A 12,037-nucleotide genomic window follows, 5' to 3' on the forward strand; every position below is an offset into this window, starting at 1 on the left:
ATGAAACCAAAGAAATCTTCCCTTTCACAACCATGGTTCTCCATCACCTCATTAATGCCTTCCCAGAACATACATTGGACGTCCATATCCTCCTCTTTCATTTCACATGTTGCAATTATTAGAAGATCATGCATGCTACATGAAAACTCTAGTCATTTATGAGGTAACACACTTGACTAGCTCTAACTACCTTAATACTCTCCATCGGTAATATGCTACCTTGGATCATACACATAACAAGCCATTGTCACCCAATCTGATGTTCTTCGGGTGTGGTCAAATTGTATCCATGCATGTTGCAGGTCGTCAGAGCCTGTCGCATTTGATTCACTAAATCCAACACTGAAGCGGGTCCAATGGTGGACATCTTGAAAGCATATCACTTCTCACCTGAGGATCCTTGTCACAAGAACTTGCTTCCATGGAAGAAGTCATAAGTGTTCTCTCACTTTCAACATCAGAAGTGCATCCAAGCCAAAGATCTCCTTTGAAGGCCCGTGTGCCAGGCTGCAGTACTGACCTCCAAAACCTGAAATTCAAATTGTTCAAATTTCACACTTTACTTATCTAGATTTTAACAACTCTTTCATAGAAACATAATTGCCCAACCAGATTAGTCTACTAGCTATCTTCCACCACCCAGTGGTTCCATCTCCTCTGCAATGTTAATAAACTCTTGTTTCCTAATGAAATGTGAGGAACCACCTTCTTGCACTAGCACTGCCATTACGATTTCTTTGGTCACACACATTTTTACCTTCCTTAACCCGGCATTGTGATCTACACCTAGCACCTTGGACACCATTTGCTTTGTCCTATGAGTTAGTGCCTTTGATGTGCCTACCCGTACATTATGTTGATGGAAACCAATGTGTATCATAATTGATAAGAAAGAAGTACAAAAAAGAACAAGAAAGACACAATAGGTACCAAGTACACATGAAATCAATGGTGATTAACACCCTTAAATAAGTTGGCCGTTTTTAATTTGACCATTTTAAAGTAATTATTTTTTTAAAAAAAATAATTCTCAAAAAAATAAATTCTATGAGATGTATATATATATATATATATATATATATATATATATATAAATATTAGCATCCCTACATTCTCTCTCTATCCCTCTCCTCCATCTTCTCTCTCCCTCCCTCCTCTCTCTTAAAGGATTAAGAAGTCTCAAGACATAATTCCTTGCTCATAAAGGGCTTATTCTTATTTGACAAATTCTATAGATAGCCATCTTGCTAAATAATAATATGCATAAAATGACATCAAGTTAAAGCTTACTTTATGTGCCAATGGAAACATTGAAGAAGTGGCCTACAATGGAAACACTAGTGAGACAACATGGTGCAAGCCCTTGCAAATGAAAACTTTGAAGAAGTAGCATGCTCCTACATGACTATATGTTATTAAATTCTCTTACTCACCATAGCTTAAGCATAGTCAGTTCTAGATATATATCAAAAAATCACCACCCCCACACTAATCAAAAATCCGTGTGTGCACTAGGAATCCACTCAGGAAAAAAATTTGATCCGTTATAGGATGCTAATGGGTGCTCTAGAGTTTTGAAACAAGCCTTTGAGGTGTTTTGATGTTGGAGACTTTTTTTTTTTGGTTTGGGGTCATCAGCTTATGTCTGTTTTGGGTAACAGAGTCAATATTTGATATGTTTGGGGTAGTTGAGTGAGATTTAGGTCAACTAATCGTTAGCTATGGTCAAGGAACAGTCAATATTTGATTTATCTGTGGCACAGCTGAGTGAGATTTAGGTTAGCTAATCATCAGCTATGGTTGGCTGAGGCTTTTGGGTAAAAGATATGAAGTCTTGAAGGTAAGGTTTGACGATGGAGGATGGTTGGAGGTAGTCAGGTCGGACAGAAAGGTGTAGAGGTGCCCATTTGTGTCAACCAGAGGTTAGGGGATTGAGCCTGAGCTGATAGATGTCATTTGAGCTGGGACCTTAGAGCCTCCAAGTTCTGATCTTTACACATTTTCTTCTTGTGTGTGTGCTGTTGATGATGTTATAGAGGCCATCACCCAGCCACCACACATGCTTTGTTTGGTGCCCCCACTGAGAACCAGAAAGCTTTTGTTTAAAGCTTTGATTTGCAGGTTGGAGATCACTTGTATATCAACTCAGGACAAATGGTGGCTAATTCTACATATAATGTTTTCAGAGGTGAGAGAGGGGAAGATGTCTCTCTATTCTTGAGAAGGGTGGAGTTGACAGCCTTAAGGAATAATAGAGATGATGATGTGTATAAGGCTAGGATGATGGGGTCGCTTCTGGAACGGCCAGCCTATGAAGATGTGATGATAGAGGAGCAAAGGGGTAATTGGGATTATTTGAGGAATGCCCTATGGAGGAAGTATGGGAGGACTGAGAGTCCAAAGGAGCTCTGGAAGGAGCTCAATAGGTTATACCAAGGGGAGGAAGAGGATATTGGTACTTTTGTTTAACAGATTTTAGGGAGTTTGGAGGAAGATAGTAAGGATATTAGGGGAAAATCAAGTACCCCTTGATTTTCTAAAGAAAGATAGGTTCATAGGGTTACTACATGGAGTCATAAAGGATACGGTTGAGCTAAAGGACCCAAATTCTTATGTTGAAGAAGTCAGGTTGGCAATAGAACAGCGGAAGAAGAAAGTGAGGAGGTAGGAGCTGGTATGTAAAGAGAGAGAGAGTCAGCTATGTCAGCCAGGTTTGAACACAGACCTCGAGGGCCTATAGTTGAGGCATTGCTAGTTGAGGTTCATGTAGAGAGAGGTCGTCATGCTGCTAATGTTCCTAGGGTAGCAAAGGTCAGAGATAGAAATCAAGAGGGAATGCATCAGGAAATCTAGAGGCTTACAGAGCAGATTAGGAACTTGAACTTGACTGTGCAGGGTATTCAAAATCAAGTTAGAAGACCACAGGGGGTTGATAGACCATTAAGAAACAGGATGGGGAATTTTCAATGTTTTAATTGTGGGAAAAGGGGGTGTATTGTTCCACAGTGTACCCAGCCAAGGAGGGAACCTGGGGGTGTATATCCCATAATATAGAGGCATGAAGGGAACAAGGGAGTTGGAAATAGAGAGGTGAACAATGGGGTTCAAGGGCGAAATGTACATATGGAGACCATTGAAGAAGAGGAACATGAGGCAGACATGTTAGTAAAAAAGAGAACCAGGTTGCAAAGATCTGAGTCAGAGGGAGCTGGTAAGGAGACTAGGGCAAAAAAGAAAAGAGAGAAAGAGAAGGCACCCATGGAGAAGCCTGAGTCTAGTAAGCAAGGGAGAGTCAGAGCCAGAAGGAGAAAATTTGGAATGGATGACTTTCAATTGGGAGAAGGGAATCCCCTTATGGCCTCTTGAGTGACAGATGTCAAGAATAAGAAGGCAGATATAAATTATGGCCAGCTGCTATATTTGAATTCAAACATAAGAAGACAATGGCATAAGTTGGCCAGTGTGTCAGAAGAATCAAAGTCAAGACACCTCAAGCCAATGTGGTTCAGCTTAGCAGGGTGTCTGATATTTTGCCAATTTTTGTAGATGTCTAGATACAGGGCATAAAGATAAGTAAAGTGTATATAGATGGTGGAGTCCAAGTCTGTGCAATGATAGAGGAGCAGTTCATGACCTGGGTTTGAAAGTGATAGGGAAGCCCATTTTTAGTGTTAAAATGGCTAATAGCTCTAAAATCAAATTCTTGGGTGTGATTGAGACTATGGAAATTAATGTATTGGGGTAGAAGGTTGTGATTGACATGCATATAATGCCAACTAGGGTTGGGGGCATACCCTATCATATTGGGTAGGCCCTGGCTCATTATGAGGTCCAAACAAGGCTGGTACATAGGGTGTATAGACCTATTTGTTGATAGGACCAAGGGGAAAAGAATAAGGTATGATCTGAAGATAAGTAAAATATTGGAGATTAGAAAGAGGCTGGAAATAGAGAGGGAAGCTCATTCAACTTTTGCTGGTAGTTATAAATGAAGACTATTCTACAGGTTCATTTGAGACAAATGGGGAGTCAGAGAGCTGTGTTAAAACTAGAGCCAGACATATGTGGTGTACAAGTGACTCTAGCCATCCAACATAGTCAAATGGTATTCAAAATGTGAAGCCAAATATTCCCAAAGATGAGGTAATGCAGATGCTAGCAAAGGATCTGATTAAAGAAGAGAAAGAGTAGTATGAAGAGTTGCTGGACCAGTACCCCAAATTGTTTGTAAAAGACTACACTCAAATGAGGGGAACTAGCAGTGTTGTACATGAAATTAAGTTGAAAGAAGGTGCTAAACAAGTAGTTCAAAAGCTAAGAAGATTAGGAACAATACAGAGCCAAATTTTGGAGACAGAGGTTACCAAGCCACTACAAGCAGGTTTTTTCTATCATGTAGATGATGCTAAGTGGGTGTCTCCCATTGTGATTGTTCCTAAAAAAGGTAATAAATGGAGGATCTATGTAGATTATAAACCATTCAATGCAGCTACTATAAGAGACATCACTATCCACTTCCCTTTCAAGAGGAGATCCTGGATCATCTAGCTAGACATGAAAGGTACTTTGTATGTGATGGATTTAGGGTGGTTAGTATCAAATAAGAATTGCTCCTGAGGACCAAAAGAAGACTAGTTTCATTTCTCCATGGGGAGTATTTTTCTATAGGGTGATGCCTTTTGGTTTGCTTGATGCCTATGCTAGCTTCAAGAGTTGGGTAGACAAGATTCTTGCACCATACCTGGGGACTTTTGTGAGAATTTTTGTGGATGATTTTTGTGTGTATAGTGACAGGTTGCTACATGTATAGAAGCTGGATGTTGTTTTCAAGCATATGGATAATGATGGGGCCCAATTAAACCTAGCCAAGTGTAAAATAGCTAGGGCTAGAGTTTTATTGCTAGGACATGAGATAAGTGAGAATGGAAGTGCCAGACCCAAAAGTTTAGAAGTGGATCATGGCAAAAGTACTGCTAGTCTCTGGACACTTGTCTATGCAACCAAGAGGTCAAAATCCTATCTGATATATAGACCTTTTATTGTGCTTACCTCCTATAACCTTCTTCCACATGTAATGAAGTATCTTGGGGATAACCCAAAGTTTAGAAGTGGATCATGGCATTGCAGGAGTATAATATGAGCTTTATATTAAAGAAGACAGTGTGAGAGCCCATATGGCTGATATGTTAACCTACAAAGAGGTGAAAGTGAAGCCCAAACCAGTGAAGGACATTGAAAAGAAAGTGGTTCTAGACCATAGGATACATTAAGAGCTGCAGGATGTAGATGGGACTCTCTATTTTTATGGGGCTTTTAAGAGAAGTCTTGGTAAAGGGAGTGCTGGATTTATCTTTGTAAGTAGACAAGGCAAAGAGTTGTGGACTAGTAGCCAAGAGATTCAAGTCAGAAGCAATAATGAGCCTGAGTATGCAAGCCTCAGTTTGGGTTAGAAGAGTGCAAATAGAGGAAGGTTAGAAAACTGGTTATAAAGGGTGACTCTCTACTGGCTAGAAGACAGTAGAGAGGTACACGGAACGTGGAAAGGGTGACTCTCTACAAGACAGGTACAGGGAACATGGAAAGTAAACAAAGGTGAATGAAGTCCTAGTTTTTCAAAGTGAGGAAGCTCTTAAATTGTTTCCAGGCTTTCCAAATTTTGTATGTATCCAAGGAGAGTAACATGAGAGCCCATGAGCTACTTGAGTAGGTCTTCTCAAAATATTTTCATGATGTGGCAGTCTACAAACCATTGTATCAAGGTAGAGAGACCCTTTTTGAAGAGGAGCAAGTGCTGTTGATGACAAGATTTTCTAGAAGAGAGCTGGATGCTTCAAAGAGAAGGGTAGCTGTCGGAAGAGCCTTAAAGTATGTATTGATTGGAGACTTATTGTACCATAAGGGGAATGATGATGTTATGAGAAGAGTTTTGTTTTAAGAGGAGATTTTTGATTGTCTGAAAGCTTGTCATGAGGAGGGTTGTGGTGGCCACTATGGGATTGACATTACAAAGAGGAAGGTATTGACATCAAAAGTTATGTTGCCAAGTATGAATAGAGATGTCCATCATTGGTGTAGGAGTTGTCTTCAATATCAAGAATTTCAGAAGAAGATTTTGGTTCTTGAACCTCTGCATCATATCATTAGTTATCATGCTTTTGAGAAGTGGGGTGTAAGAGTAGGAAGTTTTACATCATTAGTGCTGTGGATTATTTGACAAGATGGCTAGAGGCCAGGGCAACTAGCAATGCTACTACCTAACATGTCTGCAAATTTGTGTATGAAATGATTTGTTGCAGGTTTGGAGTTCCTTTAGAGATGGTTAGTGATCAAGGGAGAGAATTCAGAGCATATTTAATCAAAGAGCTGACCAAGAAGTTGGGGATTAAACACAGATTTACTACACCATACCATCCCCAATGCAAAGGGTTGGTAGAGAGCTTCAATGGATTGGTTTTCAAGCTTGTGGAAGATCATCCCAGTGATTGGGATATGTACCTAGACCAAGGTTGGATCAAAACGTACGTACGGATGCATTCCGTACCGTACATCCGTACAGTACGGGGATCCGTACGTACGGATCGATCCGTACGTGTGGATTTTTTTTTTTGGGTGGGGTTTTCGTTGATCGCCTGCGATAGGTTTTTTTTTTTGGGGTTTCGCATTCTTTTGGGTTTCGCCGATCCGTACTGCCGCCAGCCGACGATAGCACCTGGACTCGTCGCTTTGTACAGTCGCCAGCGCTCGCACACCTTCCGGTACAGTCTCTCTCTCTCTCTCTCTCTCTCTCTCTCTCTCCCCGTCTGAGTCTCCACTCTCCAGGCCTTCCCTTTGCTTCACCTTCCGGTACAGTCTCTCTCTCTCTCCCCAGGCCTTCCCACTTGCTTCTGTGTTCTTCTGCTCTCGCCCCCCTTTGTTGCCACCGCCCTCCCGAGTCCCTTTGCTCAGCCATGTTCTGTGGTGCTGTATCTTCTGTGTTCTTCTGCGAATCTGCTCTCGGCCCCCTGTGCTGTATCTTCTGTGTTCTTCTGCGAATCTGCTGTCGGCGCCCTTTTCCCACCCACCCTAGCTCAGGCCCCCAAGGCAGCAACATAACTCTCTCTCTCTCTCTCTCTCTCTCTCTCTCTCTCTCTCTCTCTCTCTCTCTCTCTCTCTCTCTCTCTCTCTCTCTCTCTCTCTCTCTCTCTCAGAACCTTAGGCCACCATCTGTGGACCATGCACTTAGCTCTCAATCTCTCTCTCCCTCTCCCTCTCACTCTCACTCTCACTCTTACCTGAGCTGCCCACTAAATATTATGCATTGCACGATTGCTGAATCCTGATTGAAATTGTATGGCATTGTGCATTGAATTTGTCAGAGCAATCATGCCGAAGCGAGAGGCAGTGCAAGTACTGCAATTTCACCCTCACGAGTACAATTACTCGTGTCATCAAGCACCTCACAGGCATTGGCACCACCAACAATTGTGCAGGGTGCAAGAGAGTGCCACAAGCATTGAGAGATCAGTTGATTGCTGAAAATTTCCCTGCAATGGGGGCAGCTGGAAGAGGAAGAGGCACACAAGAGACACAGGATGCACTTCATGATGCTCTTCTTGGGGACTTGGCTGGTCCATCCACGCAGGTTGATGAATCTCAGCCTGCCTCTTCTGAGCAGGCATCGTGTGCGAGAAAGAGGCCTTCTGTCATGCAAGATGAGAATGAGGGTGATACATATACGGAAAGGCAAACCACCTTGCCTTCTCGTGTGCATGCACAGTCTTGGGTCAAAGAAAGGCAAAAGGTGGCTGAGATGGAGATTGCTCGCACTCTCATAGAGTGCAATATCTCCTTCAATGTTTTGAGGACTGACCAATGGAAGAGGATGGTCAGAGCTATAGCCCAGGTTGGACACACGGAGTCATGGTCAGGGCTTGAGTACAAAAAGATGCGCACCACGATGCTTGATGAGCAAAAGGCCTTGATAGACAAGGCATTGGTGCCAGTGAAAGCAGGTTGGCAACAATTTGGTTGCACTATCATTTCAGATGGCTGGAGTGACACACGGCGACGACACATCATCAATATTCTTGTCTCTTCATGTCTTGGTACGTATTTCTTACGCGCTGTGGATGCTGGGAAGGCAGGCGAACGCATCACTGCTGAGAGTATCTATCAGCACATTCGCCAGGCAATTGTTGAAGTTGGTCCAGAGAATGTGGTGCAGGTTGTAACAGACAATGCTGCTAATTGTTGCAAGGCAATGGGAGACATGGTGGAGGCGGAGTTTCCTCGCATTGTGTGGACTCCCTGTGCAGAGCCCATTGCCTTGATTTGCTTATGGAGGACATAGGCAAGCTGAGTTGGGTGCAACCCACAGTTTCTGATGCCACGAAGATCACTACATTCTTCAGAAAGAAGCAGCAGGCATTGGCTATCTTTAGGAGCCACAGCAACCTAGATATGGTGCGGCCATCCAAGACAAGATTTGCCTATATGTATTTGGTGCTACACAGGCTTTTCAAATTGAGAGATCCACTATTACAGACAGTTGTGGATCCAAAGTGGAGAGATATGTATCATTCACAGACAGAGCCCACCAAATACATACAGAGACGGATACTGGATGAGACCCTCTGGACGGATGTGCAAACTCTCTTGGTGGCTTTGCTCAGCCAGTATTTGTACTTCTGCGAGTCACAGACATGGAGGGCTCCACTTTGGGCTTAGTGTACCACCTCTTCATGCAGATGAAGAGTCATATTGCAGCCTGTACGTCCCTGACACAGAATTGGTAAGTAAAATCTTGATTCTTGATGGCCGATTACAGAATCTTGAATCTTGAATCTTGATTCTTGATTCTTGAGTCTTGAGTCTTGACTTACTAATTGCTCTACTTCTCTGTTTATTTTACTCTTGCAGCCGAGATGATATATTGGCTATTGTGGATTATCGATGGGGGTATATGAGTCGCCCCATTCATGGGATGGCTGCATTCCTCCATCCTTTCTACAAGACGCCACTTCTCTTTCATGATAGGGAGCTGCTCACCTTACGAGATAGATACATTAATAGTATGTATGATGTGGAGCAGCAATTGGAGATTGATGCGGAGCTCTGCAGTTGGGTCAACAACTTGGGACCCTCATTTGCCAGAGTTGTTGCTCTTAGACCAGAGGCCACCAAGCTTCCTCTTACTTGGTGGCAAAACTATGGAAGACATGGTCTTCCACAGCTTACAGATATAGCTCTGCGAGTGCTATCTCAGGTATGTATATCATGTATGTACTATGGACTATGAACTAGTCTTGTGAAGCTTATTGGGAATTGCTGAGCTCACATGAATGAAGCACTTTTTTTGAATTGGAGTGCAGGATTGTTCAGCAGGTGCTTGTGAGCGCAACTGGAGCGCTTACTCGCTCATACATACAAAGATACGCAATCGTTTGAGCACCTCTCAACTAGAGAGACTGGTCTATTGTAGGGCCAACATGAAGCTCGTACGAGCTTATCATGCTTTGGGCACCCCAAAACAGGTGAGTTTATCCTATTCATTCGCTTGTGGGGATTGGCCTCCCATTTACATAGCTTTTATACTATAGTATACAAAAAGTTGAGTCGTTGACACTCCGCATTCTCTTTGGTTTTACGTTGAATAGGTGGATCCAACACGTGTCAAGCTGGTCCCAGATCCTACCACCATTGATGAGGCAGAGCAACGGTTGAGAGATGAGCAGGCCGAGATTCTTTGCCTCCTGCATAGAGAGCTAGAGAGTGTAGACAGACGGGTGACGAGATCGAGAGCCTGAGCTTATAAAATTCAGCTACATGAGGGACCTGCAGATGCAGAGAGTTCTGGCTGGAGAGGTGCCCGGAGAGGGAAGCTGCCTATTTAGACTCCTCGAGCACGTGCGAATGAGGCCGTTCGCCTCATTCACACTACCCAGCAGGATGATGCAGAGACAGGGACAGGGACATCTGAGGCAGCCCACCCACCTGTGCCCATGATGAGACAGGGCCTGAGTATGATGACGAGGGCAATGTCATCACGGAGGGTTATATGCTTGATTCTCCAGGGTCATCATCCTCATCGGATGATGAGTTTTGATTTGGATTACCTTAGTTTTGATTTGGTGTTGTATGGACATGGCACATTTTGTCATTATTCATAGACTCATTTTCAAATTTCATCATTTCTTGATGTGAATTGTGAGTTGTCACGACTCACTTGTGACAATGTGACTTGTCTTAAGTAATAAGTATTAAGTATTAAGTACAATTAACTTATTAAGTATGATTGACGACTTTGTGATTCTAATTTCTCACTTTTGAATTAGTAGGTTTTTGACCTTGTTGTGTCTCTATTTCAAAAGTTTTATATGTCAATGTGGACATGGACTGAGGCTGAAATTTTTGACATTTTATGTATTTTTACCAATAGTACGTATTTTTACGTACCTTAAAATTTTTTTTCCGTACCAAACAACGTACAGTACGTACGGATCCGTACAGTACATAACGTTTGGAACCACCTTGACCTAGACATAGAATTCAGAGCATATTTAATCAAAGATCTAACCAAGAAGTTGGGGATTAAACACAGATTTACTACACCATACCATCCCCAATGCAATGGGTTGGTAGAGAGCTTCAATGGATTGGTTTTCAAGCTTGTGGAAGATCATCCCAGTGATTGGGATATGTACATGGACATAGAATTTAGGCCTTTAGGGTAACTGAAAAGAATGTTTCTGAAATTGCATGTACAAAAAGAAATAATACATACTTGTTCTTCCCAAAAAAATTACGGAAAGATGCCTTTATTATTGTGGTGTAGAAAATTGAGAAAATATGCCTTTATTATTATCATTCAAAAAGAAGAAAGGTGTTCTTTTTGTTTGTTACAAAAGTAGTGTACACCTCTCCCACTCCTATAAATATAGAGATAAGCTATATAGCCCTTTGTCAATCACCATTCAACTAAGCCTTGTTAGTAGAGTACGCCATCCACAACCATCCTTTATATTGTTTATGATGGCCTCATCAAATGTTAGCATTGAAGTTGTTTTGCTGCACGTATCGCAAGGGAGGCCACCAATGCGGAGGCCAAGCAAAAGATCATAGATGGTGCACAAGCATGGAAAGGTCTCACATCCTTACCACTTCTTGGTAGTTTCTCAAGTGAAGACCAAAGTGGTAGGCTTAATTATGATATGGCAAGCCCATGGTTTTACTGATGATGCATCTGAACATCTCTTGCTTGAGGAAGTGCAGAAGGGAATGAATGCCATTTGCTTACTTTGTGCCTTCACCCCGGAAGGACAAGCAAAGCCCACCACGGAAGCAAAGCCCACCACGGAAGTAAATAAGATTGTTCTGATGACTGAAGAGTTGTATTTGGAAGTTGCGTGTGAATGAACTTGGTTTTATTTCACTTCGAAGAAAAAACCTCAACCTAGAGGATGCAATGTTCTCATGTTCTCTCTCTCTCTCTCTCTCTCTCTCTCTCTCTCTCTCTCTCTCTCTCTCTCTCTCTCTCTATCTCTCAAATAATTTTGTCATGTCTCTCTCTCTCTCTCTATCTCCCACTCTCTTAGTCCCTCTCTCTTGATGGAGGGGGAGGGAATCTTTTTTGAATATGCTTGCTCGATTCCAACAAAGTATTCGCTGGAAAATGTTCACCAAAAAAATCCCCCCCTTAAGCTATAGCCACATCAGTGGAACCTCAAGTCTGTAGAAGCCATGGATAGACTCTCTATAGGGGAGATTCTTTACCAATTTGTAAATTGCTTTGTCATAATAATGAATAGCCCATAGGTGTGAGAGGTCCTTGGGAATATCTTTAGGAAATCTCTCCTTCTACTTCAAAAAATAAGTTTGGGGGATTGAGAGTGCAAGAAGGCAAGGATCGCATGCCCATTGTGATGTGGTTCTCTAATCTGGTTTTGGTGGGAACTCAGCTCCTTGTTGTTGTGGCTTTTTGCCTTCTTGCATGGTGGCTTGTCAAATCCATTGACATTCAGATTCGGTAAGTCCACCTCTTGGAGCTTGTCTCTCCATG

At 42.4% G+C, this 12,037-nt stretch overlaps 1 protein-coding gene across 1 annotated transcript; it reads left to right on the forward strand.

Annotated features, from left to right (window-relative positions):
• The first annotated feature begins 8,277 nt into the window (after positions 1 to 8,277).
• LOC147615487 (uncharacterized) lies at positions 8,278 to 9,785 on the forward strand. The gene is made up of 4 exons (XM_086778874.1): positions 8,278 to 8,770; positions 8,899 to 9,244; positions 9,351 to 9,512; positions 9,636 to 9,785. The coding sequence occupies exons 1-4, from the start codon at positions 8,682 to 8,684 to the stop codon at positions 9,783 to 9,785; spliced, it is 747 nt and encodes a 248-aa protein (XP_086635000.1). The 5' UTR covers positions 8,278 to 8,681.
• The last annotated feature ends 2,252 nt before the right edge of the window (positions 9,786 to 12,037 follow it).

The sequence above is a fragment of the Cibotium barometz genome, chromosome 40, assembly GCF_041138505.1.
Source record: "Cibotium barometz isolate CiBa-2024 chromosome 40, ASM4113850v1, whole genome shotgun sequence".
Taxonomy (NCBI): Eukaryota; Viridiplantae; Streptophyta; class Polypodiopsida; order Cyatheales; family Cibotiaceae; genus Cibotium; species Cibotium barometz.

What these genes read in the sequence shown, in the direction of transcription:
- LOC147615487 (XM_086778874.1), top strand. Translation starts at nt 8,682, where the DNA reads ATGGAGGGCTCCACTTTGGGCTTAGTGTACCACCTCTTCATGCAGATG. An exon ending in ACGTCCCTGACACAGAATTG is followed by an intron (nt 8,771 to 8,898) that starts GTAAGTAAAATC and finishes TTACTCTTGCAG; the next exon opens with CCGAGATGATATATTGGCTA. An exon ending in CTCTGCGAGTGCTATCTCAG is followed by an intron (nt 9,245 to 9,350) that starts GTATGTATATCA and finishes ATTGGAGTGCAG; the next exon opens with GATTGTTCAGCAGGTGCTTG.